Here is a 25000-nt window from a genome sequence, read left to right on the forward strand (position 1 = left end):
GGCAGCCATGCTTTCAAATGCCTTGGTCACATAAGTTCTGAAATGTCTACCCTCAACCTCTCTACTGCTCCCTTTCTTCCCTTAGAATACTCTTTAAAGCTGATCTCTGTGACCGATTATCTGTCCTGATAACTCCTTGTGCGGCTCAGTATAATAATATTTGTATTGATAGCACGCTGGTTAAGCACTAAAATATTTTGTTACATTAAAAGTGATACATAAATACAAGATGTAGTTGACAACAATACGAAGCGAGTCCAGTCAAAGGATGGCTTTCCCTTTGACTCCAAATTAACGTCATTTTCAAGAATTCCTTGGTGTCATTCTGTTAAGAGAAGCTATGTTCACCTCTCCTTTGGCATCCAGCTTGGTTCCCATTCTGGATCAAGAGTGTCATGAAATCTGGAGCCAAATGACTCAACAGAAGCAGAACCAGGCATTCGGGTCATGCAGCCACGGTCAAACCAGTCCACGCCGACCATGTTCCCAAATTAAACTAGTCCAAAGTGCCCACGTTTGGCCCATATCCTTCCAAATCTTTCCTATTTTTGGACCTATCCACATGTCTTTTAAATACTGTAACTATACCTGCCTCCGCCACTTTCTCTGGCAGTTCATTCCAACCACAAACCATTCTCTGTTTAAAAAAGTCGCCCCCCCCCATGTTTTTTAAAATCTCTTTGCTCTTTAAAAATATGCCCCCTAGTTTTGAACTCTCCCACCCTAGGGAAAATACACCTGCCATTCATCTTTTATATGCTCATGATTTTATAAACCTCACTCTCTTAGACTCCAATGAAAAAAATCCCAGCCTTTCCAGTCTATTTTTACATCTCAAACCCTCCATTCCCAGCAACATCCTGGTAATATTTTTCTGAATCCTCTCCAGTTTACTAATATCCTTCCTATAACAGGACGACCAGAATAACACACAATACTCAGAAGAGGCCTCACCAATATCCTGTACAACCTCAACGTAACGTTCCAAATCCTACACTCAAAGATCTGAGCAATATAGACAAACGTATTAAACACTTTCTTAAACACCCTGTCTACCAGTGACACAAATTTCACAGTAGTACTTCCCTGAACCCTTAAGTGTCTCTGTTCTACAACATTATCCTGTCTCTACGGTGAACTGTATAAGTCCAGGCCTTATTTGTATTATCAAATGCAAGACCTCATGTTTATCTAAATTAAACTCCAACTGCCACCCCTCAACCTACTGACAATTGATCAAGATCTCTGTAATCTTAGATATCGCCCTTCACTACTGACTAAACCACCAGTGAGCTACTTCTGAGTAACCGGTGCTACTTGATGGCACGATTGATGACTAGCACACTAAATTTACTGATGCGTAGGTGAAACTTAATGGGACAGTAACTGTCTGAATTTGGCTTGCTTTGTGAATATGTGCACAATTTTCCACATCATCATTTAAGTACAGGCCATTCTGCTATAGCGTACATTTCATTGACGTGAATTCGCTGTAAAGTGATTGATGAATTGGGGACATCATTTCTAAAGCGCGAACTTTTAAAATGGTGTGTGGCTGTAATGCAATCACATCGCCGACACTAAGTGCTGTTTCTAAAGCACGATTTTTCGATAACACAGAGTTTCCAGGATGGGACCACTCACCGCTGCCGATTAACCACTGCCCTTTTACCGCCAAGGACGCTTCGCCACCGCCCACTGACCACTGAGGATGATTCGCCACTGCAAGTGTTTGTAACTCATTTTTATGTATAAACCAATAAAATGATATTTATTTCACCTTTTTTTTAATCAATATGTACTATGTAGTTGTATAAATAAAGGGGACTGAGAAATATGAAAGAACAGGTGGGAGGGAAAACAATCAGTACATATATATATTTCCGGTAGCAAATAGTCTCCAGAGGTCAAACGACCCCAGCGGAGAAACGCTGGTGGCGAACCAGCAGTGGCTAATTGGCGGCGGCAAATGTGCCGTGACGAATCGTCACCAACCCCAGAGTTTCACAAGAATGTAGCCATAGTATTATAGAAGAACTACCTGTAACAATGAGTGGCTCAAGAAGACATGTCACCAGACCCTCTCCAGGACAATGATGGTTGGGCAATAAACAGCGGTACCCACGTCCCATGAATGAATTGTAAAAGGTAGGTAACTATATTTCAGTACCTTAGCTAGAAGGGAGCAGAACCGTTGGAGTGCGGGTTTTCTATACTAAAGCGAATTGTTGACACAGAGCAAACTTAATAGTTCCAGACAGATGAAGCAAGTTAAATTGGTTGTATGTTGGCATTTAATGGTTATATCTTTGATAAAATCCAGAACAGGATTCTCTACACAACTTTTGTGGCTCTAAGTATCAGCAAATACTTTGGCTTTGTCTCTTGCAAAAGCATGGTCAGTTCTATCATAAGTGAAAGTGGGGATGTTAACAAAATATTCCATCTGCCAAGATTTGCCTGTTACAATAAAACTAGAGAACTATTAACCTTTTCAAATATCATATAAGTAGGTTACTTGTACACCCAGCTGAAAGTGAGAATATGGGAGTTCAAAAACAAATTAAAAGGCTTTGCCATTCCATTTTATCAAAGTAAGGCATTCTAGTACTATTAAACTTTGACAGATCAGTCATCAGGTAAATTACTCTGACAAAGAAATACTGAGAATTAGCAAAAGGGATGTAAGTAGATGGTTTGCTGTGGCAAAGACTATAAATTTGTACTTTTGAAGAAAGCTGTGAAGATCAGTATGTCAGAAGGGCTTATAAAATCTTATATTTAACAATTAAAAATGTTGGCTCAGCAGAGTATAATCTACTGCTACAGTATCATCGTGTGGTATCTATGTAAACTTCAGTAGACTTGCAGCGCTCCAGTTTTTATTACAACTTAATCTCTTACCTTGAATGGGTTTGGTGTACTCCTGAATCTCACAACGAGCTGCTCCAGTAGCAACATCCCAAACTATGATTTTTCCTACAATGTCTGCTGATGCCAGACGCAAGGAATAGGGAGAGCCAATACTATGGTGGTAGTTTTCTCTAGCCCATTTTACCTATGCAAATTAAAGCAGACTCTGAAATTAGACATAAAAGTGCTCACAGTAAACAGTGTCAAACAGCACTTTCTTTATTTATTCATTCATGGGATATGTGTGAATTGGCGTAGCCTGCATTTACTGTCCATCACTTATTGCCTGCAAGGTGGTGGTGATAAGCTCCCTTCTTGAACCACTGCAATTCAGGGGTGAAGGAGCATGGAATGGCCTAACGGGAGGGGGGGTGTGGGGGATATTCCCAAGTTAGAGTGGTGTGAGGCTTACAGTGTAACTTCCAGGTGGGGTGCTCCCGTGCATGTGCTGCCCTTGCCATTCCAAATGGCAGGGGTCATGGGCTTGGAAGGTGTTGTCAAAGGAACAGTAGGTAAGATGCTCCAGTGCATCTTGTACATGATAGACACTGCGACTGCTCTACATCGGTGAAGTGAGTGAATGTTGAAAGTGGCAGATGGGGTGAAAATCAAACAGACTGCTTTGTTCTGGATTGGGCAAGACAACAGCTCACCACCATCTTCTCATGGGGCAAATAGGGATGGGTATTAAATGTTGGCCCAGCCCGAAACACCCATTTCACCAGAGTAAAATTACAATTATTCAGCTCCCGTGTAGCAGTTAATGAAGATTACAGTGTTGGATTAATTATAAAGAATAGGACAGCTACGCAAGACAAATGTATGTCCAAGTGCAGCAATTACAATCCCATCACATTTTCTCCATTAGTCCTCCTTCACTTGTTTCGTGAAAATGTTGTCCACCTAGCTGACACTTATCCAGACCAGATCTTGCAGATCAGAAAAAATTCCTCTCAATTTGGATCCAAATAATGTATGGCATCCTTTGATCATTTTTACAAAGTAACTGGACTGATAACATTCATATTTAAAGCATTCTTTACTTCTTTAACATAGTGAAGAATCCTGAAGAATTTACGTGTAAGCCCCAAAAATTAACTGGTCATGGGTAATGATCAAAAAGAATCAGGAAATTAGTCATCTTAATGTCTGAAAGATCTATCCATTTGTGACAAATTTCACAATGACATATCAAAGACAACTTCCTCAGTAATTCTACTTAGCTGATTTTCCCAGCTCTCCCCAGACACAAAGTGCATAGACCACAAATTACTAACTGCTACCTCTATCTACAATCTTTAATCACGTTTGGACACTGCAGATCACTTGAAAAAGTAACTGGAGAACATTTTGACCTTTAACAATGTTACTCATTAATGGGATCACCCACATTCATCAGGCATTCCTCCTCATATATGAGTTTCCTACTGATTCAATGTTCACTTTACTTTCTTGCAAAGTACTCACTTTCCACAAACTTTCAATTTAAATTGATAGCTCAGAGGATAAAAGAGTTGCAGAAGTACAAGCAAACAATTTTGTCACCATCTGCTGCTCATTTGTCACATCCTTCAGTAACTCATACATTTCTTTCAACCCATGCGAATTATGCTCAGAACACACATAATTAAAGAGCACAAAATCAATCAAACCTATTAATTACTAGTTTTGTTTGAATGACAAGCATGCTGCAAAATATAACCACTTCTTGACATGCATAATTAAAATCTGATTAGTAGTTGATGAATATTGACTGGTAATTTTTCAAAACCACATTAACTGCTTTCAGGGAGGTGCCAAGAATTAAAAAGTAGGCAAAATACAACAAAATGGCAAACTGAAATGGAAACAGAAAATACTAAAATCACTCAGTAGCCAGGTGCAATCTTAGACAAAACAAAAATGCAGGGCAAATATGTCAAAGCATCAACAGAAATATTGCCCATACTTTGCTCTCTCAAAGTTGCTGCCTGACTCACTCACATTTCCAGCATTTTCCATCAAATACTAATTCCAAGATTACCTCTAGAAAGCAAAGATAAAATAAACATAAAATAGCAGTGACAGATTCATACCTGCCAATGATATTAACTCATAAAATTAAAGCATTTGCAGGAATATCAAAGCTAGGATTCTGTGGTCAGAGACAAAAACAGCTCCAACCATGCCTTGGAATTCCACTTCCCACAGGCTTTCTTTTAATACTTTTAATAACCCCTGGATTTGGGGTTATTAAAAGTCAAAATTAGCATGACACCCTCTACAGGGATCTAAGAAAAGGGGAAGCAATTGTACATCACCTTATTCAATCAAATTGAAAAATAATTACTAAGACATGCAGTTTCTTAAACCATAAACTGTAAGATTGAATATTTAATTCAATGTAAAATTATTCAAGGACAATATGGCTTTAATATTGCCAAAAAAAATTAAAATCTGAAGGAACGAGATTCCACACTTACAAAAGTAAATTTTTAAGTGTCAGAGTAGTTATTTGGAAGGAATTAAGAAGTACGACTCCACCAAGAATTTGTTCAGGCTTAAATGGACAAGCCCTAACTTTTATGGATATCTTTAGTGTGCATCCATCATGTAGGTACCACAACTTCATGTGTTTGCACTCTAATCTTGCAGACTATTCCATTTCAGATAAAAATCACACAACACCAGGTTATAGTCCAAAAGGTTTAATTGGAAGCACACTAGCTTTCAGAGCGATGCTCCTTCATCAGGTGATTGTGACAATCACCTGATGAAGGAGCGTCGCTCCGAAAGCTAGTATGCTTCCAATTAAACCTGTTGGACTATAACCTGGTGTTGTGTGATTTTTAACTTTGTACACCCCAGTCCAACACCGGCATCTCCAAACCATTTCAGATAATAATTTATTTTCCTCTTGAATGCCACAGTTACACCTGCCTCGACTACATTCCAGATCCTAACCTCTCACTGCAACAAAACAGTCCTCTTGTCACCACTGCTTCTTTTGACATCTAACTTGACTTGCAACCTCTTGTTCTCAATCCTTCCATCAATGGGAATAATCTCATTATCAACTATTCCCAGAGTTCACCTGACTTGAATCCCCTCTCAACTTTCTATCCCCAAAGAAGAAAACTTCAACATTTCCACCCTCTCTACACCCCTGGAATGATACTTGTGAATCTTTTCTGGACGCTCTATAAAGCTTTCACATCCTTCTGAAGTATGGTGCTCAGAACTGGACACAATACTCCAGTTAAGGAAGACCAGTGTTTAATTGGAGTTCAACAGAACTTCCTTGACTATGAAGTTGAAATGTTTTGCCTTGAACTCATCAGGATGAAAATGCAAGAAATCAACTTTAGAAAGGGCGCAACACTTTAAAAAGCATGAGAAGAGGGAGATGATTGGTTGGACAAAGGTTGTCATGTAGATACAGCTACAACTCTCAACTTTCTTAGGTAACTGATTAAATTTAAAATGGGCAAGTTTGATTCGTCAGATTTTATCATGGGATGCAGCAAGGATTGGCTGTTTCCAGAGCCAATCATCACTGAAAAAGATGCAAATGGATCTGGTCTCTGGAGTATTTCTTAGCACAGTAAGGATTATGTATTAAATGTAACTCAATTGCAGAATCAGATCCACTGTATGATACTAAGTTCTGAATTTCGCAAGCACAAGCTGGTTGAGCACACAGTCAGCATACTGTTCTGAAGAACAGCCACTGAACTTGAAACGTTAACTCATTTTTTCCTCCACAGATTCTGCCAGAATTGCTGAGTTTCTCCACTAATTTCTGTTTTTGTTTAAGATTTCCAGCATTTGCAATTTTTTGTTTTATTTAAAGGGCATTTGACACAGTCCACCAATCATTGGCATGTACAGCCTGCATACCTGACATCACACTGATACTGGAACTCACATATCACATTACTCATTTGTGCAAAACAGAACATGTTTTGAGTTTGGCAGCTGCATCCTATTACAGACAATCCTACTCACACTTAGAGCAAAGTAGCAGCGAGAGACAATTGAGACATCTTCCTCTCCCAAAATTATGGAAGTCTTGGCACCTTTATGCCCTTACTTTTGTATGCTGCTATTTATAAAGAAAAGGATACTGTATGGTTTATTAATCATGTTCACAACCTGCCCTCACACATTCAAGATTTATGTACATATATTTTTAGCAATGTATCACTAGTAATATTGAAAGTTTTCTTCTAAATTCTAAAACAGAAAGTGCTAATTAATTGTTATAGGAGGAGTGTGATTTAAAAGCCTTTTTATATGTTAAATAAATTGCCAATTGTTTTGTTTTAACATTTGCTAAACAGTAGGATCCATTTCAGTGAATGTAATTATTAGCATAAATATATATAATATCTTGGCTTACGTACTTCAAGTTTAGCGAACAGTCTCTCTGAAAGATCATGTTTTAATTGGGAAGAAAGGTGAAGGACTGAAGTTATCATTGATAATGGATAAGCAATATAATTACAAGTTAGTACAAACAGTGAACAATAATGATTACCTTCACAACATTTGCTTTGTGTCTTTCCAGAACTTGAATTGTTTGTGACGTGCATGGATCAATGATCAATACGAGTGAGTGACAACCATGGGCAATTAAACCTTGCCAACCCCTGAAAACATATAGATACATGGAATTACTTATAGACAGAAAACAACGCAGAATATAAAACATTACCATTAAAATGCTCCACCAATTCAAGAATGAAACTTTCTTCAAAATTAAACCTCCAAATCAAACAATGTTAATTATTTAACATAGAACATAAAACAATACAGCACAGAACAGGCCCTTCGGCCCACGATGTTGTGCCGAACATTTGTCCTAGCTAAAGCACCCATCCATGTACCTATCCAATTGCCACTTAAAGTTCACCAATGATTCTGACTCTGCCACTCCCACAGGCAGCGCATTCCATGCCCCCACCACTCTCTGGGTAAAGAACCCACCCCTGACATCTCCCCTATACCTTCCACCCTTCACCGTAAATTTATGTCCCCTTGTAACACTCGGTTGTGCCCGGGGAAAAAGTTTCTGACTGTCTACTCTACCTATTCCTCTGATCATCTTATAAACCTCTATCAAGCAATCCCTCATCCTTCGCCATTCCAATGAGAAAAGGCCTAGCACTCTCAACCTATCCTCGTACAACCTATTCTCCATTCCAGGCAACATCCTGGTAAATCTTCTCTGCAAAGCAGAGAAATGACATCCAGTGAGAGTGAGTAGACTGTTGTTGGGATGAGGTGAAGGAGCCTCTTGGCAAAACCACATCGTCTCCAACCTCATCCGTGTTGGCAGATGTCGTTGGTGATGGTGGGGAGGGCTAATGGAGGGGGGGGTGAAGAGGAGGAACTCAAGCGGCTGCTGCCTGCACCTGTCTTCAAAGGGACCACTTTCAAGAAGAGGTGGTGAGCTTTGCACCCAAGAGAGCATCACGAGGAGAGATCAGGGGCTTGTCCACACTTCCACCCACTTCCCCCTTGGCTCAAAGCTGAAGGCACTTGCTGAGATGCAAGTCCCTCAGTGCTGCCAGACTTCAAAATTCCTTTGGAGCTGCTTCTTGGGAGCTTTTTCTGACAGTCAAGTTCCCACCTCAAATCATGCTCTCGTCTGTGCTCAGCAGAAACCAGTTTCCAAGACGGGACCAGTTATCCGCATCAAGTGCAAACACTTACCTGTTCTACCTCAGGAAGGTTGACTTCAACTGTGCCACGTAGTGTTGTGCTGGAAAAGCACAGCCAGTCAGGCAGCAGCCGAGGAGCAGGAGAGTCGATGTTTTGAGCATAAGCTCTTCACCGTGAATGTGATGAAAGGCTTATGCTTGAAACGTCGACTCTCCTGCTCCTCGGATGCTGCCTGACCACAGTACCACACCTTTCCAGCACCACACTTTTTGACTCTGATCTCCAGCATCTGCAGTCCTCAATTTTTCCTTCAACTTGTGCCACCCCTACAACTGCCCAGCTAAGATCAACATAGATGTTGTCTGGAATCTCAGTTCTGTATGATTTCAAGTCCAGTTGCACACATTGGAGTCTCCTCTGGGACAGAAAAGACCTGTTCAAAGAGGATAGGTCCCTCCAATGCTCTGTCTGGACCTTGTTTCCTCAACCTTATGTAAGCCCCCTTCTTCCTCTTTACAAGACATTCAACCTCCCTCGTCAACCAAGGTTCCCTCACATGACCATCTCTTTCCTGCCTGACAGGTACATACATATCAAGGACACGTCGTATCTGTTCCTTGAAAAAGTTCACAATTCCACGACATCCTTCCCTGACAGCCTGTGCTCCCAACCTATGCCCCTCAGATCCTGTCTTACAGCATCGTATTTACCCTTCCCCCAATTGTAAAACCTACCCTGTTGCACGCACCTATCTCTCTCCATAACCAAGGTGAAAGTCACAGAATTGTGGTCACTAACAAGCCCATCACTTGTCCCGGTTCGTTACCAAGTACCAAATCCAATATGGCCTCCCCTCTGGTCGGGCAATCTACATACTGTGTTAGAAAAGCTTCCTGTACACACTGCACGAACACCGCCCCATCCAATCTACTTGATCTAAAGAGCTTCCAATCAATGTTTGGGAAGTTGAAATCACCCATGACTACTACCCTGTGGCTTCTGCACCTTTTCAAAATCTGTCTCCCAATCTGTTTCTCCACATCTCTGCTGCTATTGGGGGGCCTATAGTAAACACCAACAAGGTGACTGCACCTTTCCTATTTCTGACTTCAGCCCATACTACCTCCAAAGGCAGATCCCCCTCGAACTGCCTTTCTGCAGCCATTATACCATTTCTAATTAGCAACGCCACCCCCCCTCCTTTTTTACCACCCTCCCTAATCTTACTGAACTTAAGTGTAACATTTACCTATACATAAAAGACATCAATACCCAGATTCAACTACAAATGTAAAAAATGTTGTCCTTTTGGTTTCTTAATCAGATTGTAAATTACACAATATAAATTAGGGACGTGCATGAAGATCCGCCATCATCGTATTGATTGAGCAGGGCCACCTGGCCCACTCTATTCCTTGCTTTGCGTTCTTGCTCTCCTGCTCTAATTTCTCATCTTCTATGTTGAGTTGCAGATGCTAGTCTCATCAAAAATAAAACGGCAAATAAAACAAGTAGGGCTTTATTAAATTTAAGCTGCACAGGTCACATGAAAAATTTCTTTCAAAGTGGTATTTTCTTCTTGATTTGTTCATGTTACTCAAGCTCAGAGCTATACAGTCTTGGGCAGAGTAATGGCTGGGCACTGCCAGTGTAGGGCACAAATACACTGCATTCTAAGAGACATATACAACTATAAAGTGTGGCTTGCAGACAGCAGCATTTTCTTATATGGCCTCCAAATTCTCTAAGAGCATGAATTTATGGAAGTGTGAGCTCTGCTCATGAACAGTAAACTTTGAACACTTTCCTGAGCATTACAAACATCTCTACTTAACGTTATAAGATGTCCAGTAAGTTCAAAGGAAGTCTAAAGATAATTTTAAACGCAAGTTGACACTGCACTGAAATTAGGCCTCAGATGTTGATTTCAAGCAAGGTGGCCTCCAGCAACAACATCTCTCCTAGCTGCCTTCTAGTCAGAATAGGAACTGATAGAACACAGCAAGAGGAAAACTCTTCATTACAATACGAAGGAGACTGTATCACCACCTTTAACCAGCAGTGCCAATCCAGAATTCATCTTTCGTGGTGCTGTAGTGTAGGCAGCCAATGAAAACCGACACTTCATTTATCCACTAACTGGAGCTCACAGTCTGAAATAGGTGCTGCTGACTGAAACCCACTCTTGGCATCGTCAAGCATCTTAAATGCAAAGGGTTCTCAGCAAAAATTACTGTAGAGTTCCAAGCATTGTTTAGATTGATCACTGAGGTTTGCCCTATCCTTATAGAAAATTACTCAAAAAGATGAGAAAATAAATCTCTCAATTATGTAGATGTCTATTTCTGATCAGACTTCAGCAAAATTAATTACCATAGCAGCACAAGAGAATGCTAGAACTCGTGTGTGAAAACCAATGAGATTCTTTGTTAAAGGGCAAATCAATTCTGGCACCATCTACTCATATGAGAAAATGTAATTGCTAGACTTACAGGTTAAAGCGAGGTTAGCATTTCAACATAAAGATAGCTAATAGGTTTGTTGCAATGCAGATTACTAAAACATGAACATGAAAAAGAAAATTTCTGTCTTCTGACTACAGAACCTGACATTAGAAATTGAATTTAACTTATTTAAAGATTAATTTTTAAGATCAGAGTGCCACGACACTACATTTAAGCAATAAGCTCCCTGCGCTAAAAGAACTAAAATTGGAAAGACATTTTAAAAAGAATGTCCCACAAAATAAAAATTTTTTAGAAGGCTAATAAAATAACCAGTGATTCAGTATTTACTGTTTGCAAGAACAACAGACAATGGAAAGGCACATTATGCTTTTGACCAAATTTTCCTCTGAAAAAAACAAGGGCAATGCCATTCTGTTATTTACATGTAAATGGCACACCAACTTCAGGCAAGGGGAAAGTGCATGTTTAAATGTGAACACACCAAAATTCTCCTCATCTCCACCATTAGCTTTGTGTGACACTGACAAGCATTCAATATCCTGATTCTACAAACTATACCAGCCATTGATGTTCAGGGTCAACAACCAGCAGTGTTGATTCCGTGACAAATGTTAGGAACTGCTAATCAAGTTCTCTGGACATTGAAAATATACAATATAAATGGAAAATAAGTTGGCTGAATTGGTTTTGGAGAAATTTAAAACTTACTGCTCTAACTTTTTCTCTGCCTCTTTCTCTCAAACATTTCAAATCTGACCATCTCAAATCTTTATTCCTCTTCCTGTATCTGATTTGATGTGAAATTCACCCACAGCTCTTCTGCTATTATTTTCTCAATTCTTAAATCTCACTAATTGTGGACATATACTGTTGACTGAGCGGATGCTCTGTTTCACTAGTTACAACATTATCACCTTACACTTACAGCAGCAGAAGACCAGCACTTCCTTTGAACGACAGAGTTCAGGGCCAATGAAACAAATTACGAGCATGGTTAGATGTCCTGCTCCAAACAAATTTGGACCAATAAACTATATTCATCAACATGAAATTAATGCTGAGCCATTACATTTTCACATTTCAATTACAATTAAAAGTAAATTGCTGTATCATCTTCAATGTCAATTACCAGCCTCATTAAAAGTTAAGGTCAATACTCCTAACAGTAATAATCTGCAACATTAAACTCGAGTAATTAACTCACTGTTTTAAACAACATATTTTTATCAAACATAAATAAATCTTTTGTAGATTTAGCATGCAATAGACACTTAATATAACGCAATATGATAAAACTAACAAGTCTTTGCTAATATACAATGATCTCTCTACTAAATGTTCATACATTTGTCCTTTCCCCAGAGGACACACATCCTTGGTACAGTAACCTTTAAATTTAATCTACTCAATTGCATGCTGTGCTTCATTATTTAATAGGTTGCTTACTGTACATTACCTTTCAAAATAGCTGAAAATTTCAATTATTCAAACATCAAAAAAAAGTCATACCATATGGTCTTTTTTGACCATTTGTAATATTGAACTCAGGTCCTTGGGGGGGGGAGTGAATTCCTAACCTTGCAACAAGGCACAGCAAAAGATCTGTCCAGAAGAATGGTTTAGATCAGTAACAGACATTGTTGTATACGATGTAAGTTATGAAAAAGATCCTTATAATTTGAGTTGCATTTACACTCATTTGTAGGATGGGAGCATATCGTATGACCTATAATCTAGCAAGATAAAGCAGAATTATTTATAACTTACATTAAAAAACAAAATACCATGTTAAATGTTTAGATGCACAGCCAGATTTCCATCACATCCATTCCTTCCTCTACAACACATTAGTTCTCTGAAATGCATAACAGGATGGTATAGGGGGGCAGCACGGTGGCTCAGTGGTTAGCATTGCTGCCTCACAGCGCCAGGGACCCAGGTTCAATTCCCACCTGTCTGTGTGGAGCTTGCACATTATCCCCATGTCTGTGTGGGTTTCCTACGGGTGCTCCGGTTTCCTCCCACAATCCAAAGATGTGCAGGTCAGGTGAATTGACCATGATAAATTGCCCATAGTGTTACGTGCATTAGTCAGGGGTAAATATAGATTAGGGGAATGGATCTGGTGGGTTAGTCTTCAGAGGGTCGGTATGGACTTGTTGGACCGAAGGGCCTGTTCCCATACTGTAGGGAATCTAATGTAATCTAATCATATCAGCTAAAAAGCATTAAACTGTTAGCTCTAAAATGGGTTTAGGGTCATTTTCAGCACGAACATACCAAAACCATTCAAAAACAAGATAAGTTCTAATTTCATTCCCCAAAATGCAAAGAACTGCTACGGAAAATACAACTTGTACTCCAATGACTGTTGGGAATTTGAGACAAACTAGCAGACCAATTAAACCAAAAACTCACTTTGACATAGTGCGTTAATGCATAAATTAATGTTCTTAAAATCCAGAAATCATATGCAACTCATCTATATTCTTGATCATTTCAGGGTTATCATTGGCATTCATCCTTAAATGACTACAAAACTTTCTATTCCTTTACTGCAGAAAGTAATGACCAATATAAGAGAAAAGTCATGCAAAATGAGTGTTAGTATTCCATCCCATTTGGTTTGTCCATGTCTTTCAAACTACCATTTAATTTGTTTTGTGTACACACCATGCTCATTTCAATGTGTTACACTTTTAATTCTTTTATGCAGCTACTGTTTTCCACAGGACAACTTGTGAGGTGCCAGTCTGCTACATGTACATGCACATGCTTTACAGGGATAAGTGAATGCCAAACAGGCTGCTGGTTCTGCGTTCTTCCAACTCTGGCCTCACGCATTCATGACTCCTTTTGATCCACCAGTGGCAACAAAACCTTAAACTCCAAAATTCCTTTCCTTAATCCAATGGCTTTAGCGTCTCCCTCTCTTTCTTTAAGATGACCCTTAAGCCCATCCTTTTTAAGCAAGCGTTTTATTCACCACTCTTAATGAGGCCTTTGAAAATTTAACACCAATTTTTTTTTCATTCTGGATGTAGGTTTGCTCATTGACCTAGAAGGTTCGTTCTCACTGGTATCCTTACATACAGATGAGGAAGGACACCACTTCGACTGAGACAAGATATGCATCCTAGGAAAAGCCAAACAGAGACACGCAGATATGCATCCTAGGAAAAGCCAAACAGAGACACGCACAAGAATTCCTAGAAGCATGGCATTCCAACCGGAACTCTACCAACAAGCACATTGACTTGGACCCCATTTACCACCCTCGGAGAAAAAGAACAGAAAATGACATCACTGCAGGAAATGAAATCACCAACTCAAGGAAACCTAAACAAATAAATAGAAAGCATGCTATGCCAGTGCTTCAGCCAGAGGATCATTGATGATGTTAGCTAGTATGGTGACGAAACATCCGAAAACAAATCTTCCAGCTGAGCGAGCAAACCTACATCCAGAACCTCAACCTGAGCTGCAAATCTTCTCAAACTTTTTTCCCATTCTTGGAAGATGGGCACAATGACACAGAGCAGTATTTATTGCCCTTTCCTAGATACCCTTCAGAAGTTATGCAGAGACATTCTTTTTGAAACACAATAATCCATGTCTCCTCACAATAACTCTAGTCAGAAAGGGATTTCCAGGATTTTTAACTCGTGTGATGGAGAAATAGCAATAACATGTCCACATCAGGAAGTTTTAATTTAAGCATGGCCCTTGAAGTCTTGGCAAGTTGCTGCAGCACTAGTCCCATCACACACTACTGCCATGGTTCACTACTGATGAATGTCAAACAAAGAGTCAATTTTGCTCTGGAAGACATCATGGTACTTGAGTGTATTCTATCACAATCCTAACATGGGCCACATTGGTTTGGGAAAATCAAGAAGTGAGCCATTCAGCATGGAATACCAAAGCTCTGATCTTTGATCGTGCCTGCTATATTTATGTGGCTGATCATGTTGAATTTCTGACTTATGGTAATGCCAACCATTTCCCCTCTCCTCTGACCCTAGGATGATGATAGTGAAGGATATAGCAATAGGAATAGCAGCAAATGTCAAAGGGGCAGGTGTTCATATTTAGGCTCCTTACTGTTGGAAATTATAGTTGCTTGCCACTTTTATAGTACATATTAGAACCCAAGGTTGCATGTTGTTCATACATGCTGGATGGGATAAGCAGTTAGAAGAGTTAGGTTAAGGATACTATGGTCAAGCTGGATTTATCCTGATGTTTTGCAGAAAGGACACATCCAGACAACTTTGCATGCTACAGCACAAATGTCAATGTTGCAACTGTACTGCAACAGCCTAATTGGGGATACAGTTCATTCTGGAGCTCAGCTCTTTAGCAGAACATCAGAAATGTTGACAGATCCACAGGCATTCTGAAGAATCATATCAGACTCAAAATATTAACTGTTTCTCTCTCCACAGTTGATGCCAAATCTACTAGTTTTCTCCAGCATAATCTGTGTATGCTTCAGATTCCCAACATCTGCAATATTTAAAACAAATTAAGAAAAACTCTTCAATTGCTGTTGGATTCGTAGCCACATATCCAGCACTAAGTGTCTTGTTTCTTTAACCTCCTTTAGATGACATAGCAAACAGAATTGGTTTGCAAATTGCTGCTTCTAGTAAAGTTTGATCTCTAACTTAAAATTCAGAATTAAGCCCATGAAAACTAAAAGGTCACCCCTGAGGAAATCGCTGAGACAGTCCTTGAAAAGAAAATTTATTTTGACCCATGTAACAGGTGGGATATATAGCTGCTATTGCTCAGATTCCATAGTCACTAATGGATGCCCAGTTCAGAGCTGCTACATCTCTTCTTAATCTATCCCACTTGTGCAGTTGGTAGTGCCGCACAACACAATCCAGCGTACCTTTCACATGTAGATAGGATCTATGTTCTACAAAGACAGTAAAGTGGTCACTCCTATCAAAACAGTCAATGAGATGCAGCTGTGACAGGCAAGACAGGATCAAGTTGGTTGTTTTTTCATTGGCTGTCTAGCCACCTCACGCAAGATTAGTCTGATATCTATGCTCCTCATAATTCTTGTGTGATTCCTTGACGTGATGTGATGTTCGCACAGAGGGTGGTGAGTGGATGGAATGAGCTGCCAGAGGAAGTGGTGGAGGCTGGTACAATTACAACATTTAAAAGGTATCTGGATGGGTATACAAATGGGAAGGATTGAGGGGGATATGGGCCAAATGCTGACAAATGGGACTAGGTCAGATTGGATGTCGGTTGGTATGGACGGGTTGGACCAGAGGGTCTGTTTCCATGCTGTATGACTCTATGGCTCAGCCAGTTCTCTTAGTGATATTGTTAATATGCTTCTACTATTTTATGATAAGGTCAAAAATCACACATCAGGTTATAGTCCAACAGGTTTATTTGGAAACACAAGATCTTGGAGTCTCACTCCTTCAGGTGTTGTGAGATTTTTGACCTTGTCCAACCCAGTCCAACACCAGCACCTCCACAGCATATTTTGTGATAGGCACTGAATACACACTGTACCTCTGGAATCCTCAATGTTTTCTACAAGTGGTGTCCAACCTGAAGGAACGGTAATCCATCAGTGACGGAAATGTGGTAGATAACAATCACCAGGAGGTCTCTCTGCCCATATTCACTCTAAAGCAGTGAGACTACATGGGGTCAGAACCACTGTTTCCCAATGATTCAACAGCTTAGTTTGGTGGAGCTGAGAAAGAACAATAATAAAGGAATCAGAGAATGTAATTATGATTGCATAAGAGTGACTCTTCCAAGTGTAGTACAATTCCATAAATGTTAATGAAAAAGGTTTTACAGGTCATCTAGGCTAAGTGTGCCTTCATTCCTTCCAACCTTTTGGTTATTTCACACTTAAGTTACCAGTCCATATTTGTTCTTATTCATTGCAGTAATGTGAAATAATTGAATGGCTTGCTAGACCACTCCAGATCGCAGCTGGGATTGGAGAGTCATCTGGTTAGACCAGGTAAGGTAAATCACTCAAAACTAACATGCAGGTGTTGCTAACAAACAGAAAGAAGGAAATGGCATGTTAGTCCTTATCATAAGAGGATTTGAGTACAGGAGTAAAGATGTCTTGCTCCGATGCATCTAGCCCTGATGAGATTACACCTGCAGTATTGTATACAGTTGTGAACTCCTTATCCAAGGAAGGAACAATTGCCATAAGACAGAGATAATGAAGATTCACCAGAATGACACCTGGATGGCACAGCTCAAGGAGATTGAATCTACATTCATTAGAGCTTAGAAGAATGAAAGAAGACCTGATTGAACCATATAAGATTCGTCAACAGAATATACAGTTGAAGCTCGATTATCCAAACGAGATGGGCAGGGAGTACTTTGTTGATATAACTGATCATTTGGATAACTGGAAACAAGCAGTAATGTAGGAGTACCTGTTATCAAGCAATGCATGTCATAGTGCTGTTTAACTGATAACTGAATGCTGAGTTGCCTAATGCCATATTTACGGGACCTTGAGATCTGTTCGGATAATCTGAAATTCAGATAATTGATGTTCGAATAATCGACATTCTACTGTATGCAGGAAGGAAGTCCCTGTGGGCAGGTGGAGTGTGGAAGAACCGGACACAGTCTCAGAGTAAGAGGACTGAAATGAGGAACCATTCCTTCACTCGCAGGTGGTGACTCTTTGGAACTCTCGAACCAGAGGTCTGTGGAGGTTCAGTCATTGAGTATATTCAAGGCAGAGACCAATAGATTTCTTGATATTAAATATATCAGGCATATGAGGATATCATGGGAAAAATCAAACTGAGGCAGATCAGCCATGATTTAATGGAATGGCCTGCTCTTTTATACAATGTTTCTCAAAGAGACTGGATACTTTTCCTGATACCTGCCCTTCATTCTGATTTATTTATTCAATTTCAAACCAAATCCATCTCTTTGAAGCACTGATTTCTCTACATTACAACAGTCCTAAAAAGATAAAAGCAAGTTGTCAATGGAATTTAATAGAATGCTTCTAAACTTTTGCCACAGCTGTGACCTTTCTGATCACAACCGATGGTATTACTGAATACATCAGATCCCAGAGTGAAACCTGGCTTGATTTCTCACAGTAATGCAAAGAACAGAGTACCTGCCTGGTTTGAAGTCTAAACAAAGCCTGGCAGTCAATCGTCAATGCTCAATGGCAATGCCTCTCCTACAGTATAAACATTGGTTTTCCCCTTTATTGACATTCTTGGTAAGTGTCCTGATAAGTTCAAGATAAAAAGCATTGACAAAAAATGTGCCTTTCTTTTAAATATTTATCTGAATTTGGATATTAGACTCTCACTCCTCACCTACACTGCCCTCAATGGTCCGAATCTTTTCCTTCACATATTCATTCAATTTCCTTTAAAAGTTATTATTGAGTCTGTTCCCATGACTCTTTTAAACAATACATTTGAGATCATAGAACTTTGACCATGATGGACAAAAATTCTGAAATTGGCAAAAAAAACTCAATTCAAATCGGTGATCTCTCTGACCTACATCAGATGCAGTTTCTCCTTATTTTTCTATCAAAGTTACTTGTGATTTTCAATTTCTATCCAATTTCCTCAAATCACTGCTCCAAGAAGGGTAGCTTCAGCTTCTCCATATAACTGAAACCTCTTCCCGCCTGCGCCCCAACACTATTCTCCTAGATCTCTTCAGCATCCTCTCCAAGGCTTTAGAACCCAAACTCAACAGACTGACACCCAATCTCAAAACCATATTTTTCTCAGCATCAACCAATCTTTGCGAAAAACCTTTCACTCCATAATCATTTTTCACTGGTCGTGTGTCTTCCCGCAGATCAAACTTAATTCATACTAGCTAGGTATAAAGAATTTGACAGATTTAGTTGGCAAATTAAACACAATAAAAAGATGTGCATGTGAGTTTTAAGAGCACAGTAAATTTCTTCAGGCCGCTGATCTAAAAATATTCTGAGACAGATGTGTTTTCATATGCATCTTTTGTAAATCTAATATATTTTGACAGCTGAATTACGTATGCAAATTTCACAAAACAGCTAGTCAGTTTTGCACCTCATTGACCAGAACAAAGGTTGATAAGTGCACACAAACAAGCATTTCCTCATCTTGAAAGTACACCCTAACATTAGTGTCTTCTTAAAAGGTTGAATTAAATTCTTAACAGAAATAACCAAAAGTTGCCTTTAAGTGTCAGTCACAATTCAGTTTGTAGTATTCTCACCTGACTATCAGAATGTTCAAGTCCTACTTCAGGGCTAGAGCACCAGCCTGATATTGAGGGAATGCTGCATTTCCCAGATGGAATGCCTACTCAGGTGGATGTAAAAAAAATCCCATGGCACTAATTCAAAGAGGAGCAAGGGAGATAGCCCCAGCAGCATGACCAATATTTATCACTTAATCAACATTACAAAAAAAAAACCAGCTTTCATAAAATCTCTGTATAGAATCCCTACAGTGTGGAAACAGACCCTTCGGCCCAACAAGTCCACACTGACCGTCTGAAGAGGAACCCACCCAGACCCATTCCCCTACTCTAATATCCTACATTTATCCCTGAACACTATGGGCAGTAACCAGAACACCCCAAGGAAACCCACGCATACATGGGGAGAATGCGCAAACTCCAGACAGACAGACAGTCGCCGAGGCTGGAATCGAACCCGGGTTCCTGGCGCCGTGAGGCACTACTGAGCCACCGTGCCGCCCTATATTCAGTGTGAGCATTGATGGCTGGTCAGCACCACTTTGCTATTTGTGGAAGTTCATTTTTTAAAATCATTCACAGGCTGTGAGGACCACTGGCTCAGCCAGCATTTTGTACGTGCTCCTAGTTGCCCTGGAGAAGGTTGTGCTGAGCTGCCTTCTTGAAGCTGCAGTCCATAGGGAAAGGAATGGTGCTGTTAGGAAGGACGATCCAGGATTTTGATCGAGAGACACTGGAGAAACAGCACTATAGTTCCAGATCAGAATGGTGTGTGACTTAGAAATTGGGGTGGTTATGTCATTCTAGATGGCAGAGCTTGTGGATTGAAAAGGTGCTGCAGTGCCTGTAGCTGGTGCTGTAGGCTGGATGTTGAAGGTAGCAAATAGAATACCAATCAACCAGACTGCTTGGTCAAACATGACGCTGAATTTTTCAAATACTCTTGGGGCCGCACATAGCCAGACAAGTTGGTAAGGAGAATTCCATTGCACTCCTGACTTTTTTTTAGATTAGATTAGATTACAGTGTGGAAACAGGCCCTTCGGTCCAACAAGTCCACACCGACCCGCCGAAGCGAAACCCACCCATACCCCTACATTTACCCCTTACGTAAGTATGAGACCTGGTTGTGGCGGCGCTGCGGGGAATAAAATGCTCATATTCTAGCAGACTCGCCTCTTGGTCGTTTGTTCTGTGTCAGACTACTCTCCTACGAACCTGACCTTGAGAATTTTTTAAAACACACGGGGAGAACGTACAAACTCCACACAGTCAGTCGCCTGAGTCGGGAATTGAACCCGGGTCTCTGACGCTGCGAGGCAGCAGTGCTAACCACTGTGCCACCGTGACTTGCGCCTTTTAAGACAGTAAACACACTTTGAAAAAATAAGTTGTTACAGAATTCCTTGTCTATAACTTGCTGTTGTAGTCATAAGTTTATACAATTATCCAGCTCAGCTTCTGGTCAATGGTACGTCCCAGGATATGGATAGTAGGAGATACAGGGATGGTTGGATTGGCTTTTGTCAGAAGTAACCACTGCTTGGCCTTTAAGTTCTGTTCCCTAGATGCTGCCTGACCTGCTGTGCTGTTCCAGCAATAAAGTTTCAGCTTTAAGTGGCAAGTCATATTCATGTCATACATCATTATGAGACTGGATATTGTCCACTTCTTGCTGCACATGGCCACATTCTGCCTCATATTTCTGACAGGTGATGTACACTGTGCAAATGTCAGCAATATGCCCACTTATGACCTTATGATAGATGTAATATAGTGCTTGAAGAACCCCTGTGGTGATCTCCTAGAACAGAGATGAGTGACCTCCAATCGACACAACAATCTTCCTTTGCACTAAGAATGGCTAGCACCAGAGAGTTTTTCCGGATTCCCAATGACTTCAGTTTTATTAGGGATCCTCAATTCCATGCTTGGTCAAACACTGCCTTGACGTTAAGGACAGTCACTCTCACCTCATCTCTGGAGTTCAGCTCTTTTGTCCATGTTTAGACCAAGGCTGTAATTAGATCACGCCAAATGATTCTGGTGGCATGTAAACTGAGTATCAGTGGAAAGCTTATTGCTAATAAGTGCTGCTTGTTGGTAGCACTGTCAACAACTACTTCAATCACTTTGATGACAGTTCAGAGTAGACTGATGAGTTAGTAATTTGCAGTTTGGTTTTGTCTTGCTTTTTGTGTACAGGATACATTTGGGCAATTTTTCACATAGGAAGCTAAATGGCAAAGTTGTAGCTGTAGTGAACAGCTTGGATAAAGCATGGATAATTCTGGGCCATACATCTTCAGTAATATGGCTGCAATACTGAATTGAATTAGCTCAAAACTGGAATTTGTGACGCTGGAGAGCTCATACCGAAATGGATATTCACTCAGTATTTCTGGCTAAAGGTGACTGCAAATGTTTCAGCATTCTCTTCTGTACGATGTGTCAGGCTGTCATCATTGATGACAGGGATATTTCTGGAGATTCTTCAACCTATTTGTTGCTTTTGCTGTAGATGATTTGGCCACCGCATTTCCTGCATTACAACAGTGATTGCACTTCAAAAGAACTTAGTTAGCTGTGATGATTTGAGATGTGCAAAACAACAAAAAAAACAACAAAATGTCTTTCAAAGATAAGCATTTCACTCTCAATATTCTCCCGTTATCTTATAATTTATTTCAATTAATTACTAAAAAAAAAAATCTGTGTGCCTTTGGTCTAAGGTAGCCAAATTGAATTTTAAGTTTAAAGTTTAACGTGCTTTGGAAAAGTAAACTCAACAATCACTTACAATATAACATAAAATGGGATATATTTTAAATAACAGCCAGAATGAGCTGTTAATCTGATAATTAACAAACCTACTACCACAAAGGAGCTGAGTATGTGCAGTAAATTTACACTAACTTAGCAAAACATGCTGTATATAACCCTAGGTATTGTGCATGGGGTCAATCTGATATGCACTGACAGAGCTCGGTCTGGACTGCTCCGAGTACTGTGAAGGGGTCAGTAAGTTTTTTGCTACCACAGCTTGTTCTATACAACCCTAAATGTTGTGCAAGATCAGTCAGTTTGCATAACACAGCTCATTCTGTACAAGCAAGTGTTGTGGAGAGGGTCAGTACATGTCTGCACAGACACAGCTAAGTCTGTCAGTCAGTTTAAACTAACACAGCTCAGATTGTGCAGCCCTGGTTGTGGGAGGTCAGTCAGTCAGTCAGTTTACAGGAAAACCACCGACAGTGAATGTGGTGGAGGCTGGTACAATTGCAACATTTAAGAAGCATTTCAATGGGCATATGAATAGGAAGGGTTTGGAAGGATATGGGCGAGTGCTGGCAGGTGGGACTAGATTGGGTTGGGATATCTGGTCGGCATGGACGGGTTGGACCGAAGGGTCTGTTTCCATGCTGTACATCTCTATGACTCTATGATGGTGTCAGGTGCCAGAAGGCACGTTCTACCCTCCATCTCCCTCCATCCATCTCTCTCTCCCCTTCACTCCTCCCCTTCTTCTCTCCCTCTCACTCACCAGTCCACTGCCCCTCTGTTCTGGCCACTCAGTGTTCCCGTTAAAGTCCTGGCGGAGAGTTTGATGTTTACTGTGTACTGCATCGTGTTTTCTCAAAACGTATAAATTATCCTCCTTCAGCAGCAACAAGTCTCCGCTTCCTCACGGTGAGCACAGCTTCCGGGATGCCATGTAAACAGGAAGTGATCCACCCGGAACATCTCCGTGTTCGTCCGGACCTCGGTTCCCCCGTCCCTCAAACCCCGGCCCCAGGTTCCGGCCTTCAACGTCTTGCCCCGCTATACCACCATTGGCCAGGGAGGAGAGGGGAGGCGCTCTGCTCAGCAGCCCTTACTGTGCTGAAGCACCACCTCTTCCCTAGATCCAGGAAACTTGAAAACCCCATTTCAAAAATTTAGAAGATTTTAAAACCTCACATTGTAATTTATGTGCTGTACCTGCAAACCAATGCTTTGCAATTCAAGTACTAGGACACACAGATCCCTCTTAAGTCTTAAGAATTCTGTAATCTCTCACTATTTAAATAATTTGCTTACTTTTTCAAGTCTTCGCTCCTGTGTTGATCATGGATAATCCAGGGTTTAGTTACTTGATGCCTGAATGGGGAAAGTGACATTAAAAAGTACAGACCTGACCTCTCAAAAATGACAACTTGTATTTATATACTACCTTTCACATCATAAAACATCCCAAGGCTCATTGCGCTGTGTCTCATGATAATTATACCTGTAAAAATATGTCAGATTGCCATGTGTACTCAATTACAAGAGTACAGTGACAAGTCTACAAAGTCACCATTCTACGACACCAGCTTAAAAATACAAAATACAACACCAGAATTAAAAATAAAGAAATGAAAGAAACAGAACCAAAAGAAAATTTTAAAAGTCTAGATCTTCACATTCTTATGCAAAAGAATAGGAAAAAGTCCAGATTTTAAAGTATCTTTCAATACTATATTGCCATGTCTTAGCTTCTTATGAAAATTAACATTAGCATAACAGCATCGAGGAAAGATACCCTGCTGAAGGCAATTCGTTTAGCACATTGTTATTAAATGCTTTTTGATGCTGAGCTACAATTTAGACAGATGACAAAAATGTCCAGTCAAAGAGGTGGATCCCAAACTGAGGTAGAGAAACAAAATTTACAGGTGGAACTCTAAATCTTAGGCCCAGTGCAGCAGCTGACTGCGTTGACATTAAGTTGGAACAATTGCAATCAGGGATGCGGAGGCCAAAATCGGAGAGGTACATATATTTCAGGTTTGGAGAATTCAAGGAGATGAGGTGGGGAGAGTCATGGTCTTGTATGGATTTAACAAGGATGTTAAGTAAAGTTGAGCGATTCGAGAGCCAGGAGTAATTGCAGGTTAACAAGCACAGGGGTGATAAGTGAATGGGAATTAAAAAATGGAGCCAGGATAGAATGGAAGGGAGGGAGAGACAGCAGGAAACTACAGGCCAGTTAGCATAGGGAAGATATTAGAAATGATTATCAAATATATTGCATTTTAGTACAACAAATAAGGATAGGACCTAAACAATTGACCTTGGGCAGTGTTGCAGAACAGAGGGACCTAGGGGTTCAGGTGCATAATTCTTTGAAGCTTATATCAAATATAGACAAGGTGATAAAAAGGCATTTAGCATGTTGCATTCACTGCTTAGTCCTTTGAGTATAGGAGTTGGGAAGTCATGTTGAACTTGGACAGGACATTGGTGAGGCCTCTTCCAGAATATCATGTCAAGTTCTGGTCGCCCAGTTATAGAAAGCATATTATTAAGCTGGACTGGGTCCCGAAGAGATTTACCAGGATGTTACTGGGAGGTTTGAGTTATAAAGAAAGGCTGGAAATGCTGGGACTTTTTTCACTGGAACTTAGGAGGTTGAGAGGCAACATTCTAGAAACTTATAAAATAATGAGGGGTATAGATAGTTGTCTTTTCCCTAGAATGAGGGATTTCCAGATGAGGGGCACATTTTTAAGGTGAGAGGAGATAGATTTAAAAAAGACATTAGAAGCAATTTTTTTACATAGAGTCTGGTTCATGTGTGGAACGAACATCCTGAGGAAGTGGTGGATGCGAGTACAATTACAATGTTTAAAAAAACATTTGGATGAGTACATGAGTAGGAAGGATTTGGAGGGATATGGGCCAGGTGCAGACAG

At 40.3% G+C, this 25000-nt stretch overlaps 1 protein-coding gene across 1 annotated transcript; it reads right to left on the reverse strand.

Annotated features, from left to right (window-relative positions):
• Positions 1-2830: 2830 nt before the first annotated feature.
• On the reverse strand, positions 2831-23093 carry LOC122547280 (WD repeat-containing protein 11). The gene is made up of 3 exons (XM_043685922.1): positions 22828-23093; positions 7433-7544; positions 2831-3058 (listed from the first exon to the last, which is right to left on the reverse strand). Exons 1-3 carry the CDS (start codon positions 22908-22910, stop codon positions 2846-2848), a joined length of 408 nt encoding a protein of 135 aa, XP_043541857.1. The 5' UTR covers positions 22911-23093; the 3' UTR covers positions 2831-2845.
• Positions 23094-25000: the final 1907 nt, after the last annotated feature.

The sequence above is a fragment of the Chiloscyllium plagiosum genome, unplaced genomic scaffold (genome assembly GCF_004010195.1).
Source record: "Chiloscyllium plagiosum isolate BGI_BamShark_2017 unplaced genomic scaffold, ASM401019v2 scaf_7165, whole genome shotgun sequence".
Classification (NCBI taxonomy): domain Eukaryota; kingdom Metazoa; phylum Chordata; class Chondrichthyes; order Orectolobiformes; family Hemiscylliidae; genus Chiloscyllium; species Chiloscyllium plagiosum.

What these genes read in the sequence shown, in the direction of transcription:
- LOC122547280 (XM_043685922.1), bottom strand. Translation starts at nt 22,910, where the DNA reads ATGCAGTACACAGTAAACATCAAACTCTCCGCCAGGACTTTAACGGGA. An exon ending in AACAGAGGGGCAGTGGACTG is followed by an intron (nt 7,545 to 22,827) that starts GTGAGTGAGAGG and finishes ATATGTTTTCAG; the next exon opens with GGGTTGGCAAGGTTTAATTG. An exon ending in ACAAAGCAAATGTTGTGAAG is followed by an intron (nt 3,059 to 7,432) that starts GTAATCATTATT and finishes TAATTTGCATAG; the next exon opens with GTAAAATGGGCTAGAGAAAA.